The sequence below is a fragment of the Acartia tonsa genome, chromosome 3 (assembly GCF_053477335.1).
Source record: "Acartia tonsa isolate MP-2025a chromosome 3, ASM5347733v1, whole genome shotgun sequence".
Classification (NCBI taxonomy): Eukaryota; Metazoa; Arthropoda; class Copepoda; order Calanoida; family Acartiidae; genus Acartia; species Acartia tonsa.
In genome coordinates this window covers 33411898-33425160 of record NC_137262.1, presented here as the reverse complement: position 1 = coordinate 33425160, position 13263 = coordinate 33411898, and the positions used below count along the sequence as shown (strand labels likewise).

At 32.1% G+C, this 13263-nt stretch overlaps 1 protein-coding gene across 1 annotated transcript; it reads right to left on the bottom strand.

The window, feature by feature from the left end:
• Window positions 1–2159: 2159 nt before the first annotated feature.
• On the bottom strand, window positions 2160–6286 carry LOC145313934 (uncharacterized). The gene is made up of 3 exons (XM_080153595.1): window positions 6040–6286; window positions 3068–3190; window positions 2160–2855 (listed from the first exon to the last, which is right to left on the bottom strand). Exons 1-3 carry the CDS (start codon window positions 6049–6051, stop codon window positions 2661–2663), a joined length of 330 nt encoding a protein of 109 aa, XP_080009721.1. The 5' UTR covers window positions 6052–6286; the 3' UTR covers window positions 2160–2660.
• Window positions 6287–13263: the final 6977 nt, after the last annotated feature.

The following is a 13263-nucleotide window of genomic DNA, read 5'->3' as shown; positions in this document are numbered from 1 at the left end:
GAATATCACATGCAATATATCCTTAATTTTACCATTACCTAATCCATGGTTTATCTCCAAAGTTAAACAAACAAGAATAACAACATTCATGAGTAGCGAAGCTCAAAAATTAAGAATGGAAATCGAGCAAAAATTTACAATAGAGCAATGTCATAAAAGATAAACATTAAACTAAAATAAATCACGAAACCTTTAAAAATTGATATTGTGAAATCTAGGAATCGATCAACCACCCCAAACAATAAGTAAATCTTAATGAAACATTGTGGGAATATGTAAATAGTGAACTTTATCTTGAATAGGAGTCGAGAAAAAAATGAAAACTTAAAAATGTAGGAATCTAACTAGCACCCTTATTTATTGACGAAAATATAAAGAATGTGAACTTATTCAAACCCTGAAAATCTCAGGTATCTATCTTGTAAGGGAGTTGAGAAAATCACGTTTCACCAAATATGTTTCAGACGGACGAACATTTTGAATTATAGAGTAGCTTTGCTACTAAAAATTACAAACCACGGTTTTTGAAAGAACGCACAATAGAACATATAGTTTCATTCCCTAGGGGAAAGAAAGACAGAAAATTTGAAATGTAAAGTATCAAATTTCTAAACACTCTGTCTCTGTGTCATAACTTATTTTCATCATTTCATAATGGATTCAATCCTTATACTAAAGTAACAGGATGTCTATGTGTCTGTGTATCTGTGTATCTGTGTGTCTGTGTGTCTGTGTGTCTGTGTGTCTGTACCGAAGGATCTCGCTAACCGCTGAACCGATTGGGTTCTCCTTAACAGGGTAGATTGTTATATGTCCCGGGAAGGTTTTTAACTATTTTGGGGGAGGGTACCACCACCCTCCCAAGAGAAATCACAATAAAATCGAAAAAAATTGAAATATTTCCTAGCGTAGTCGCGCTGCGTAGACGCATAAATTTAACAATTGATAACATAGACAAGTTATTTCTCAAATTAGATATTTGAAATAAAAAAACATTTAAAGGCCACTAGAGGCCTCGAGGGGCGTAGCCGCTATAAAATTAATATAGTAAGAACTTTTCTCCTTATGTTAAAGAGGTAAGCTGTCTTTCTGTTTGCTTGTCTGCACTGATAGATTAAGCTAACTGATGCACTGTGATGATTTTATTTATAGATGATTTTTGCTATTTTGATAGCATAGGAATTATCACTAGAAAATTTCAGAGTTTTTGTGGAAAGTGCCCATGGGGGACGGACGAAGAAAAACTTGAAACACAATTTTCATTAAAATTTCCCTACAATAAAAAAATTGAGATAATAGTCTAAAAACCTGCTGTTTTTAACTTTTGTTTACTATTTGCAATGCTTTATTTATTTCAAAATCAAAATCAATCTTTAGTTTTAGAATGTGAATGTAAAAAGAGCCTAGATAGGTACTATATCCACTGTTTATCAAATCCAATGTTTAATCCAATGTTTGAAACAAAGAACATTTAGTCACATTCACACAACTTTGCAAATATTGTGAACATTTTCCAGCAAAATCTTTGCAATCGTCTATGGATCACCCCACTCACGCCTCAAGGATGGAGGTGACATTAGAAAGAAAATCATACTTGTATCCAAAATTATATAAATACGTTTTCTTATTCGTTAGCTAAAAATTTAAGGTAGTTTTAATTCATCTTAATTGGTTAGTTTAAATAAGCAGTGCGCATGATTTAATATTAATAGTATGGTATACATTAAGGGTAATTTTATTTATCCTCAATGGGCATGTACAGTACACTTGTTTTAAATTTTCTTTTCCCCTAAGATCCCTGCCAATCGCCATTTAATTTGAAAACCAATGTGTGATTCTTCATTTATAGGTTAGGTTAGGTATGTATGAGAACCCTGCAGCAATTTTTAGGCTTATGAACAAAGAAAAAAGTAAGTAAAAAGTTAGTGGGGGAAGGGGGCAATGTTCGATTAGGTGGATTCTTCAAGCTTTCTTTATCGGCCATTTTCTTTTTAACAATTAATCAACAAGAGTAAAAACTTCAAAGGCAAAATATTAGCGGGATTATTTTTTTTGATAATCTATTTTGCCTTTTGTTTTTCACCAATTTTGTTATTGCAATTTCTAATTTTTGGTAAAAACATTATTAGTGTCAATAAATTAAAAAAAACAAAGAATAATTTTTATGTTTTATTTATATTTGGTATCGCAGAAAATAAACATGACTCTAATATAAAATAAAAAATACAAAAATTTTGGTAAAAATACAAAAAAGATGAATATAATCTGGATCAGTTGGTAACCAGCTAGGAACACGCATACACACAACCACAGGCCAATGTCTGGTAGTCACTAAGCAGACGCACACGCGCACACTGAATTTTTTAAAATCCTGCGCGCGTTGCGGTCAGCTAAGCAGAGCAATCAGGCAATCTGCACTGTGGCGGCACAGCGGTCAACAACACAACAGCTTCACAAAACAGCTTTCAATTTTTCTGTGGATTTTCGCGCCATATTTTTTGCCGTTTTCCCGTTTTTTTTGATGATTCCCGCGCTTTTTTTTTCTTTTGTTGATGGTTATTAAATTCATGAAGCCATCTTAAATTTTGAAATACTAAAAAGGTCTAATAAGATACTGTACAAAATAAGTGTAAATAAAAAGCAGCTATGCTATGACTAGCTTACAAAGCGCAGGGTACGGCGGCACCGAGGTTGTTTCTGCACAGACCGGCGACGGCGATAGCACCAGTGGGATAGGCGGCAACAGGAGCAATGGGGGCACCAGCGTAGCCAGTAGCAACCACGGGAGCAGCAACACCGAGGGCCTCAGCGGTCAGAGCGGGCTCAATGTGGATGTAGGGCTCGGCTTCGATCTCCTAAACATTAAAAATTAATATCAAAATCGTTAAAATAGTTTTTAAAAGTGAAAAAGGTACATTGAAAGTGTATTAGACTGGTCGCCAAATTTGTTTAAACTCATTTCTTTCGTTAAAACTTATTAAACTTTGTTACTTATTAAATCATGATTTTCATCAACATAAATTTATTGCCTTTCATTGTCTTATCCCTTAAGATCACTAAAACGTACCTCGTGGATGTAAGGCTCGGCAGCGATTTCCTGGTGGACGTAGGGCTCGGCAGCGATCTCCTGGTGCAGGTAGGGCACCAGCTGGGGAGCGGCATTAGCCATGGCGACGAAACACAGAACAACCTAAAATAATGAAGCTCATTATTAAAAACTAGTGGCTGCGCTCCTAGGATCTACAAGCTCTGTATTCGAAGGAGTTAGGAAAGTAGTGAAATAGCTTAAATCTAAACTTAATTATGAAAATTAAAAAGCCTAAAACCACCCTGGGACCCGTAAGAAGCTTCCATTATATTGAGAACTGAATCTAATCAGTAGTTATCGAAAAAACCTTACTACTTTATAGAATAGGATGTAATGAATCCAAATTTTAAATAACGTCAACATGATAGTAATTTTGCATTTGAAATTAATTAAATATTTGTTTGTATAAGTCTCACATTTCAAGATTTACTAATTAAAATTTAATTAAAAGTTATATTTAAAATGACAAAATAAAGAGATTAGAGAATTTTTAAAAAGAGAAAATTTTTACATAAACTTTATAAACAAAAGTTTCAGGTTTAATTTTTAAAAGCGAAGCTTTTCTATAATTAGGGTCGGTCCGTCCGTACGTCCGTCCGTCCGTACGTCCGTACGTCCATAACGGATAGCTTTTTCCGTTAATTTAGGCATGTTAGAATTGTCCTATCGATTTCAATTTTTGCATGGTGATTCCTTTAGTAGTTAGGTACGATTTAGAAAGCGTAGCAACTCTATAATCATTACCAAAATGTCCGTACGTCCATTTTAAACATGTTGATTTTTTTACTTTTTTAACAACAAATTTTTATGTGATCAAATCATCGGATTGATCTGATTTTTGGTATATTGATTCCTGGGACAACAAAGTATAATGTAATAAGCGAAGCAACTCTATAATCAAGTCCTAAAAATGTAAGTATGTCCATAAAAATTATCCTGTATCAAGCAGTTTTACAACAAATTTACTTACAATTTTGCTTTGACTCTTATAAATTTATATTATGATAATTATTAAGTTCTAACACTATACAAGTGTTAATGTCCGTTTGTCCTACCGTTTCAGTGCTTCGCTTTTATGGATGTTGTCATCCTTGTTTTTTTAAATATCAATTGATTTAGTTGTAAATTACATCTGAAAATGAAAAACAAAAAAGAAAATTCTAAAAAAGTTTGGCAATTTATATTTTGTTTAAAACATTTGAAATAAAAACTAACTATTTCCAAAGAAAATCAAAATAAATTTCTTTTCATCTGAAATTAGTTTTCGAATTCTATAAGTTTTTTTTATTTATTCAATTTTTTTTTCATTGAAAAAAAAATATTTAATACCATATTCTAATAATTTAAATTATTTTACTTTATTGTTATTGCTGCGCTACTTATGGAAAAATTATCTTTATTGTGATAAAAATTATTTGGAGGCAATAAGACTAAAATTAAATTAAATACTAAGCAAATTGCCAATTATGTGACATTTATAACACAATTAAAACAAAGGGAAGTCTTTTAGGAAAAGGGGGAAAAGAGAAAAAGTGTTAAAGAAAAAAAGGAGAAAAAGAGAGAGAGAAACATTTAAAATTTTTGCATTGACATTTTCGTGCAATTAAACCATGATATTGGAACATAGATAGATAGATAAATTTTAAGAGATTAAGAAAGAAAGGGAAGGGGAAAACTGGTAAAGATAGATAAACATTTTTATGGCAATTAAGACAATTAAAAGAAAGGCCAATTACGCTTCTTAATCTTTCATTCTTTGATATTATAAAATTTAAAGCTGGAAGCAAAACTCTGTAGTTAGACCTACCCAATAAAGATATATATACCACGTTTTTATATGTTGGAAATTTTACAAATTTATTGCCTTGAATATTTGATAATTTTTTCACCATTTTTTATGGCTTAAATTTCATCCCCACACGCCAAAAAATGTAATTATCGCCGGACAAAATACAAGAACTACGATACAAAGGAAAATCTACATTGATATTGAGATTTCTTGGCATTAGTTTGGATAAAAAGACGCACACACACATACACACACACATACGCACACAGAAAAGTGGGTGTGTGGTGGTAGGAAAGGTCATCAAACCAATTTTGGCGTTGGGTGTTTTTATAAAAATGCACAAAAAAGTGACAGCAACAAAACTTAGATGTCACATAAATAGGTAATTGTTTTTCAATAATGGAAATAGAAATAAAAAAGTGAATTAAAAAGATTCAGTTTCCCCAATTTTCAAAGAAAATTGAACTTATCCAACGTTTCAGCAGGAAATATCACTAAATCACTATAATGCATTTGCTTAAAGTTATAAAAAATAATAATATGTATTTTAAAAATGTATAAGTGTAACTAAACTAGTTTTTGGGCAACTGAAGGTCTTTTTGGGAGGTTTAGTATAAACACTTTGCGTTAAAAATGCATAGATAAAGAAGATGAGGCGGGCGAGGGATAAAATATTTTGGGGTTGGGGGCGTCACTTAGATATCACACAAAACAACAACAAAGAATTAAATATATACAAATATTGATTGAAAATCTTTTATATTATGTTATAGTATTTTTTGAAATCTGGATTTAAAGCTTTATAAAAAGGTAGGTTATGCTTTACATAATATAATTTTACTGATCTATCATAAAATTAAACAAAACTATGAAAAATCTTTAAGTGAATTGTTTTTAAATCACTCTCTATTAAGTAAATATAAACATTAATCTTTAGTGGTAAAAAATCAATAAAAAGATGGGAAAATAGCTATTATCTTTAAAGTTTATTTGTAAAAATATAAAATTCTGACTTTAAAAATATGACTTCTAAATCACTTCTAGTTTTTAAATAAATCTAAACCCATTTCACATAATGAGTATACACATAAAAATTTGATCATAAAAATGGAAGGAAAAAATATAATTGAAAGAGCACGAAAAATTGAAGTATTGAACTTACGATAGCGTGCATTGTGAATGAAGGTTGTGGTCCAACTGATGAGGTGCCGGGCCACAACACTGCTTTTTATACCAACACAACCTGCGTCAACCCGGGTGAGATCAAAAAAAGATTAAAAATCTATTTGTTACACAACATAAAAAAATGTAATTCATGTAATTTTGACTTTAAAAATAAGTAAAGTTTACATTTTTTAATTTCAAAAAATTAACAAAATTAATTTTTTTAGTACATGGCGCTTACATATTGAATTAAAGAAATGATAGCTTAACATTATAAAGATGAGTGGTCATGGGATACTCCTGTACTTACACTTGTTATTATGGAAGACCCAGCTTTTACTAACAACGAAATTAAGTCGAGAAAAAAATCACAAAACCAATACGGGATTTTCAGCTCTCTTTGGGGGGCAACACTTAGTAGAATTGATGACGTTCTTATCTGCCCCCCAAATATTATTTGAGATTTTTTTCGATTGTTGGCTATTCCTTATTCCTGGGAAGAACTTACTGTATGTTCAAACCAGCGGCTACTCTCCTAGAGGCCTTTGAGGTAAGAAAGGTTTGAGGTCTCAAAAGTGCAACTTTGGTTTAAAAAGAAAAAGTATTACAAATTTTGGGTGGGCGTTTATTTTTTTGTCATGGGCGATTCGAAGGGAGAACTACATTCGAAGGGAGAACCTTTAGTACAAACTTAGACAAACTCCTAGACAACCTGCTACTTTTACAAAAGGATGAAAAATGAAAAGTTTTTAAATCTGTTAGTAAATACTAAATATCAATTTGATTTTTAAATTTCTTAATTTTTTATTTTATTTTTAGAGGTGACTTCAAAAACCAAGTAAAGTTCATTAGATATTTGTACCTTTAAGTTAACGAATAAAAATATTTTAAGAAATTTACTTTAAGAATAAATTAAATTCTCAATACTTTCAAAATGTCAACAAATTCTTTAAAAATTTAACAAATAGACAGGGGCGTCCAAGCTTTTTATTTTGGGGGGGCTAAAAATTTTTTAGGGGGGGGTAATTCGTTTTTGGGGGGGGGTAAAATGGCGCGCGAAGCGCGCTGCAATTTTTTTTTACCCCCCCCAAAATTTTTACCCCGGGGGTAAAATTTGCTTGGGGGGGGTAATTACCCCCCCTGAAATCTGTTGGCAGGGGTAAATTTAGTTTACCCCCCTCAAAATTTACCCCCGGGGTAAAATTTTTGGGGGGGGTAAATTAAATTTTATTAAATATATAGTATTAAAAATGCGTGCGAAGCGCGCAAAATTTTTTTTATTAGAGATTTTTTTATTTTGGGGGGGTATTTACCCCCCCCAAAATTGTTTGGGGGGGGTAAAATGAAAAAAAGTTTGGGGGTGCCTACGGCACCCCCAAAATCGTTTGGGGGGGGGGGGGGTAATCGCCCCATTACCCCCCCCCCTTGGACGTCTATGCAAATAGATTTTAAAAATGTCTAATTGAAAAGATATTAAAAAAACAAGGATGACAACATCCATAAGTAGCGAAGCATAAAAATATGTATAAGAATTTAAAGATTAGTTGTCAAAAGCATGTATTGTATATTAGGAAATAAATCACGAAACCTTTTCAAAATTTGTTTTAATTTCATAATATTTATATTTCAGTAATACGACTAACAGACTGACGGTCAAAGTAAATTACATACTGGATGCTCAAAACAACAGGAAATTTAATTTTGATATTTTTAACTACAAAAATTTTAAAAATCGGACCATAAACACCAAAGATATGAGGAAAAATGTGAAAAATATAAAAATAGCCAAAAACCTGCAAAAAGGCAGTCTGACCACCATTGATGTTTTCTTGAAACGACAGGAAATTTAATTTTGATATCTATAACTGAAAAAATTTTGGAAATCGGACCATAAACACCGAAGATATGGAGAAAAATGTGAAAAATACAAAAATAGCCTAAAACCTGCTAAAAAGCGGTCCTATCGCTATTGATGTTTTATAGTTAATTGTGCTCCTTAATAATGTGAATGTTGTCAAAAAATTTCAGCCTTTTATCTTTTATAGGAGCCGAGAAAATCACGTTTCCCCCAAACTAAGACATATGGACATACGGACATACAGACATACGGACAGACGGACATTTCAAATTATAGAGTAGCTTCGCTACTAAAAAAGAAGATAGGGAAGCATTGCTTCAAACATATTTTTTAAAAAATCTTTGCTAACATATAGCAAAACATAGCTAGTTTTCCTCAATCCACCCTTTTTCCCTTGAAAATAAGGGAGTGGGGGATATTTTTATTCTTTATGCCAAACACATATCGGCCCTATACCTGCGAAACTAATCAGTATCCTATATAACCTGATGTGACAATTAACAATCATTTTATATATATTTTAAATGAATAAAAGGGGGTTGGTTGGGGTTGTGCATGATTACGCACAGGATGGAAATCGCCAAAAAGTTTTAGATTGTGGCAAATAAAGCAAAGTAGATGAGTGTTCCTTGTAAGTAGGAGGGGTAGTTTTGAGGGGAGGGAAATGGTGGGAGTAGAACGCGATAAAAAGGCCTAACCAGGGAGGAAGGAGACATTTGGCTGTTTATTACGCTAGTCACAAAAGTATTAAAATGACGTTTTCTTATTCGGGACTTTTATTACAATTGATTGGTTTGTTCATTATGTTGGTTGTCTTAACGTTTCAATCACTAATTAAATACATAGAAGGAGTAATTGTGTGCATCATCATTGGGGATGTAGATCAATTTATCGGCCATTGTCTTATCGCTTTATATCCCTGGGCCTAACACGCTTTCTTATCTCCCAAAGTATCTCTATCTGGGCTTTATTCCAAATAAGAAAAAAATGAAATTTAGTGCGTGATTCTGTTCAATAGGATCCGAGAATAATTTTTCATTTTTTATCAGCGTGGCTACGCTACAAGTCACTCTTATAGGTTGAGAGGCGAATTTGATAGTATGTGACGTTCTAATCATGAATGTTTTTTCGCTTGAATTTTACCATAAAAACCTTTATATCTTTCTACCGTTTGCATCAACAAAAATTTCGAGGGTATTAGACTCCCCTCCCCCCTTCCACCCAAAAAATCTTCCCCAAAATATTTTGGAAGCTTCGCGCCATAGTACATTGCCACTAATTTTCAAAATAATAATGCAAAAATAATGTAGTGGATGTAATTGACCCCATCAAAAGAATTTTGTTGATTGAATGTAAATTTTGCTTCATTAGCAATCTCCCCCCTCCCCCTCACTTACTGCAATTATTTCCAATGTGTACGTTAACACACCCTTTTGTCATATTTAATTTTAAGTTGGTTAAGAGTTTGACTATTTTTGAATGTCAGCATCCTTGTTTGTTTGATCATTTATTTATGTTTCAGTTGACATTTTTTATCTGTCGTACTATTTTTTTATTTTTTTTGTAGCAAAGATACTCTAGAATTTACTTTGTTTATCCTTCCTTTATTCGTTTGCAATTAAAAACAGGTTTATACAGTCCAATTGGGCATTGCATTTTAAAAGGAAAATGTAATTTACTTCAGGCGTTATCCTCTTAGAATATTTTCCTCCTTCCCCCCCAAAGAATTATGAATAAGAATTTTCAAAATTGAAAAAAAAATATTTCTAAGAGGATTCTTCATTGTTTTGAAAGATAGACGGATGCAATTTCAAGATTAATATTATTAGCATATAATTTTAACATTATTTGTATCTGTCTAAAGCCAAAAATTCATGGTAGAAATCGGTTTATTTGGCTGCTACTCTACTTTGCTTTTGAATTTTCTTGTGAAGCATATTGGCCAAAGAGTAGTTAACAATTATTCTAGAACTACTGTTGTCCATATTTTATGTTCTATTTTGCTGCTATATTAGATACTAGAGTTGGCTCGATATAATTATCTCCCTATTGGCTAGTTTTCTATATGCATATCTATTTCTCAATAAATCTATTTTCCTCACCCGGCATTACTATCTAAAAGAAAGTAAATATTTAATAATCTAAATGATTTTAAAAAGGTTTTTTAAATTATATTTTTTTCTTTACATTACCATCACCAAAGGGTTAATGATGATGATTACAATTTTAGTTTAATATTTGAACACACAAAGTGTCTCCACAATCGAATTCTTTTAAAATAGAGTTTTCTTAAATTCATTATATTATAAATCTAAATTTTCTTTTTTATGATTAGAAATTAAATACATTGATATAAGGTAAATAGCAACATGAAATTAAAAAAAGGAATTTATTTTTAATAAAGTAATATAATGGGTCTTATCGTTCTGGGCAGTGAGAGTTTATTATGGATTATTGGAGCACTATGAGTTTTAAACAAATATTCCTTGGAAAACTTGAGCTCGTTTATAGACATTTATTTCCTATATAGATCTGACATGGATCTTGAAGCAATTAAGCAGGCCGTTTTGTACATGTTAAAAATTGGAAGATTTCATTAAATAAAAGTTATCGCAAATATACTTAGTAAACTAGAGGCTTTGCCCCAAGAGGAAATAAAAAATGATGTGAGTATTAGAATCATTTCATCTTCTATTACCTACCCAGCCGAAAAAATTGCGAATGAATCGCCAATCCCTGCTGAAAAAATTGTGAATGAGTCGCCACATTTTTTTGTTTTTTGGGGGTTGGGGGTGTCCCACCCCCAAGAAAATAGCCTAAAACCACAACAGGACCAGTAGGTATATTCCCTGAAGAGTAGAATCTAATCAGTTTAGTGGTTACCGAGATCTTAAGGGACGGACAGACAGACAGACAGACGGACAGACAGACGGACGGACAGACAGACGGACAGACAGACAGATAGACGTACAGACAGACATGATTCTACTTTGTATTATAGATTCTCTAAATATCTTATTTGTCTCATGTTAGTTTGACTGTCTTAATTTTTTGCTAATATAAATATAATGTATTTCTTTTCTTCGCTACTAAATGCTCAAGTATCTATAACTCATTAACATTTTAATAAAAATCCAGGGATCTTAGGGAATAATACAATCAACGATAAGTTTAAGTACTGCCCCGATTCCGACTAACAAAATAATTTCATATGTAGATTAAATTATTGGTTGTAAAGTTTTGACACTGATAGTTTGTACCACTTAATCATAATTTGATTAATATTTTCAAAGATTTTAAGCGAAGCCCCGTTTAATTTACAGTCCAATGTCACCTCCCTCCCTGGTAAAACCTGTAAGATTAAAGATATCAATAAGATTTTTGAAAACAAGTATGAATACAATATCTAGAAAGCGAAGCTCAGCAAATCAAACACTCTCAGATAAGAAATATAAAGTGTCAGAACCCAAATCAAATATTTGAATAGCATTTAGGCGCCTAGAATAAATTCGATATAGATCTGTGGCAATTTTTTTTAACAGCATGATTTATAATAGTTACTTTGCTTATAACAATATATACTTTTAAGATCTCGCTAACAGCTGAACCGATAAGGGTTCCGTTTACTGTACAGCTTTTTATAGGTCCACGGAAGGTTTATAACCAAATAAGGGAGAATAGACAAACCCCAAACTGTCCCAGTTTTGAGCAACCCGATTCCTGTGACTTCATATAAAAAGGGTAGGGGGGAAGAAAATCTCTTCCCTTTTCTCCCATCTCTTTTGAAGAGATTTTCTTCCCCCCTTCCCTTTTTCTTTCACGAAACGTATATGACGTAACTGGAATCGTCTTGCTCGAAACTGGGACAGTTTGGGGTTTGTCGGGAGAATACCTTCACCATCTAAGAGAAATCGCCTCTTGAATAAATACATTATCCAAAAAATCTAAAATTGAATTTGAGGAATTACTTCCCCCACTTATAGTATTGTATTTAGAAGTTATCCAACATTCCCACGAAAACTTATGGCCGCAGCAATAAGTAATAACAATATCAATTAGTGGATAGACAACAGTTAAATTGCAGTAGGCAAAGCAATTAGGAAAACTGTCTGTTTAAAAGGTCACTGCCCCTTACCCTTTCATTTAATTTTCAAAGACTATTTACATTTTTTTTATATACTTTTCTCTTCAGCTAGGGTCCAAACCCTGCACCACATCCGTGATCATAAATAACCATTTTGTACTTTGCAAATTCATAAATTAAGTTTGCACTAAATGATATACTTTATCTGCAAAAAAAGATTAAGCTATGAAGGGAGGGAGAGTTTAAAAAAAACGTGTTTATGTGCACTGTAAGTGGCAGAGAAATAGAGTATACAGATTAGAGGTGTAACTATTAAAAAACAATGTTTATGTGCACTGTAAGTGGCAGAGAAATAGAGTATACAGATTAGAGGTGTAACTATTAAAAAACAATGTTTATGTGCACTGTAAGTGGCAGAGAAATAGAGTATACAGATTAGAGGTGTAACTATTAAAAAACAATGTTTATATGCACTGTAAGTGGCAGAGAAATAGAGAATATAGATTAGAGGTGTAACTATTAAAAAACAATGTTTATGTGCACTGTAAGTGGCAGAGGAACAGAGTATACAGATTAGAGGTGTAACTATTAAAAAACAATGTTTATGTGCACTGTAAGTGGCAGAGGAACAGAGTATACAGATTAGAGGTGTAACTATTAAAAAACAATGTTTATGTGCACTGTAAGTGGCAGAGGAATAGAGTATACAGATTAGAGGTGTAACTATTAAAAAACAATGTTTATGTGCACTGTAAGTGGCAGAGAAATAGAGTATACAGATTAGAGGTGTAACTATTAAATAAACAATGTTTATGTGCACTGTAAGTGGCAGAGAAATAGAGTATACAGATTAGAGATGTAACTATTAAAAAAACATGTTTATGTGAACTTTAAGTGGCAGGGAATAGAGTGTACAGATTAGAGGTGTAAAAAACAGTATTTATTTGCACTGTAAGTCGCAGTGAATAGAGTATACAAATTAGAGGTGTGAATGATAAAAAAACAAAGTGATATAAGTTATATGTCTATAATACAAAGTTAGATGATTTCTATCTATGTTAAGATCTCGCTGAACTGATATGGATCGTTAAGCTATCCTGTAAAGGAGAACCATATCCGTTTAGCGGTTAGCGAGATCCTTCAGTACAAACAGACACACAGACAAACAAACATCAAGTTACTTTATTACAAGTATATTATTCTATTATTTTATATTTTTTTCTCTCATATAACATTTTTGATTTTCGACAAAAACTTTCTTGCTTACAAATGACTTAAAA

Excerpts from the sequence above, each read along its gene's own strand:
- LOC145313934 (XM_080153595.1), bottom strand. Across the intron at positions 2,856-3,067 it reads CCGAGCCTTACATCCACGAG|GAGATCGAAGCCGAGCCCTA; the intron begins GTACGTTTTAGT and ends TTTAATGTTTAG.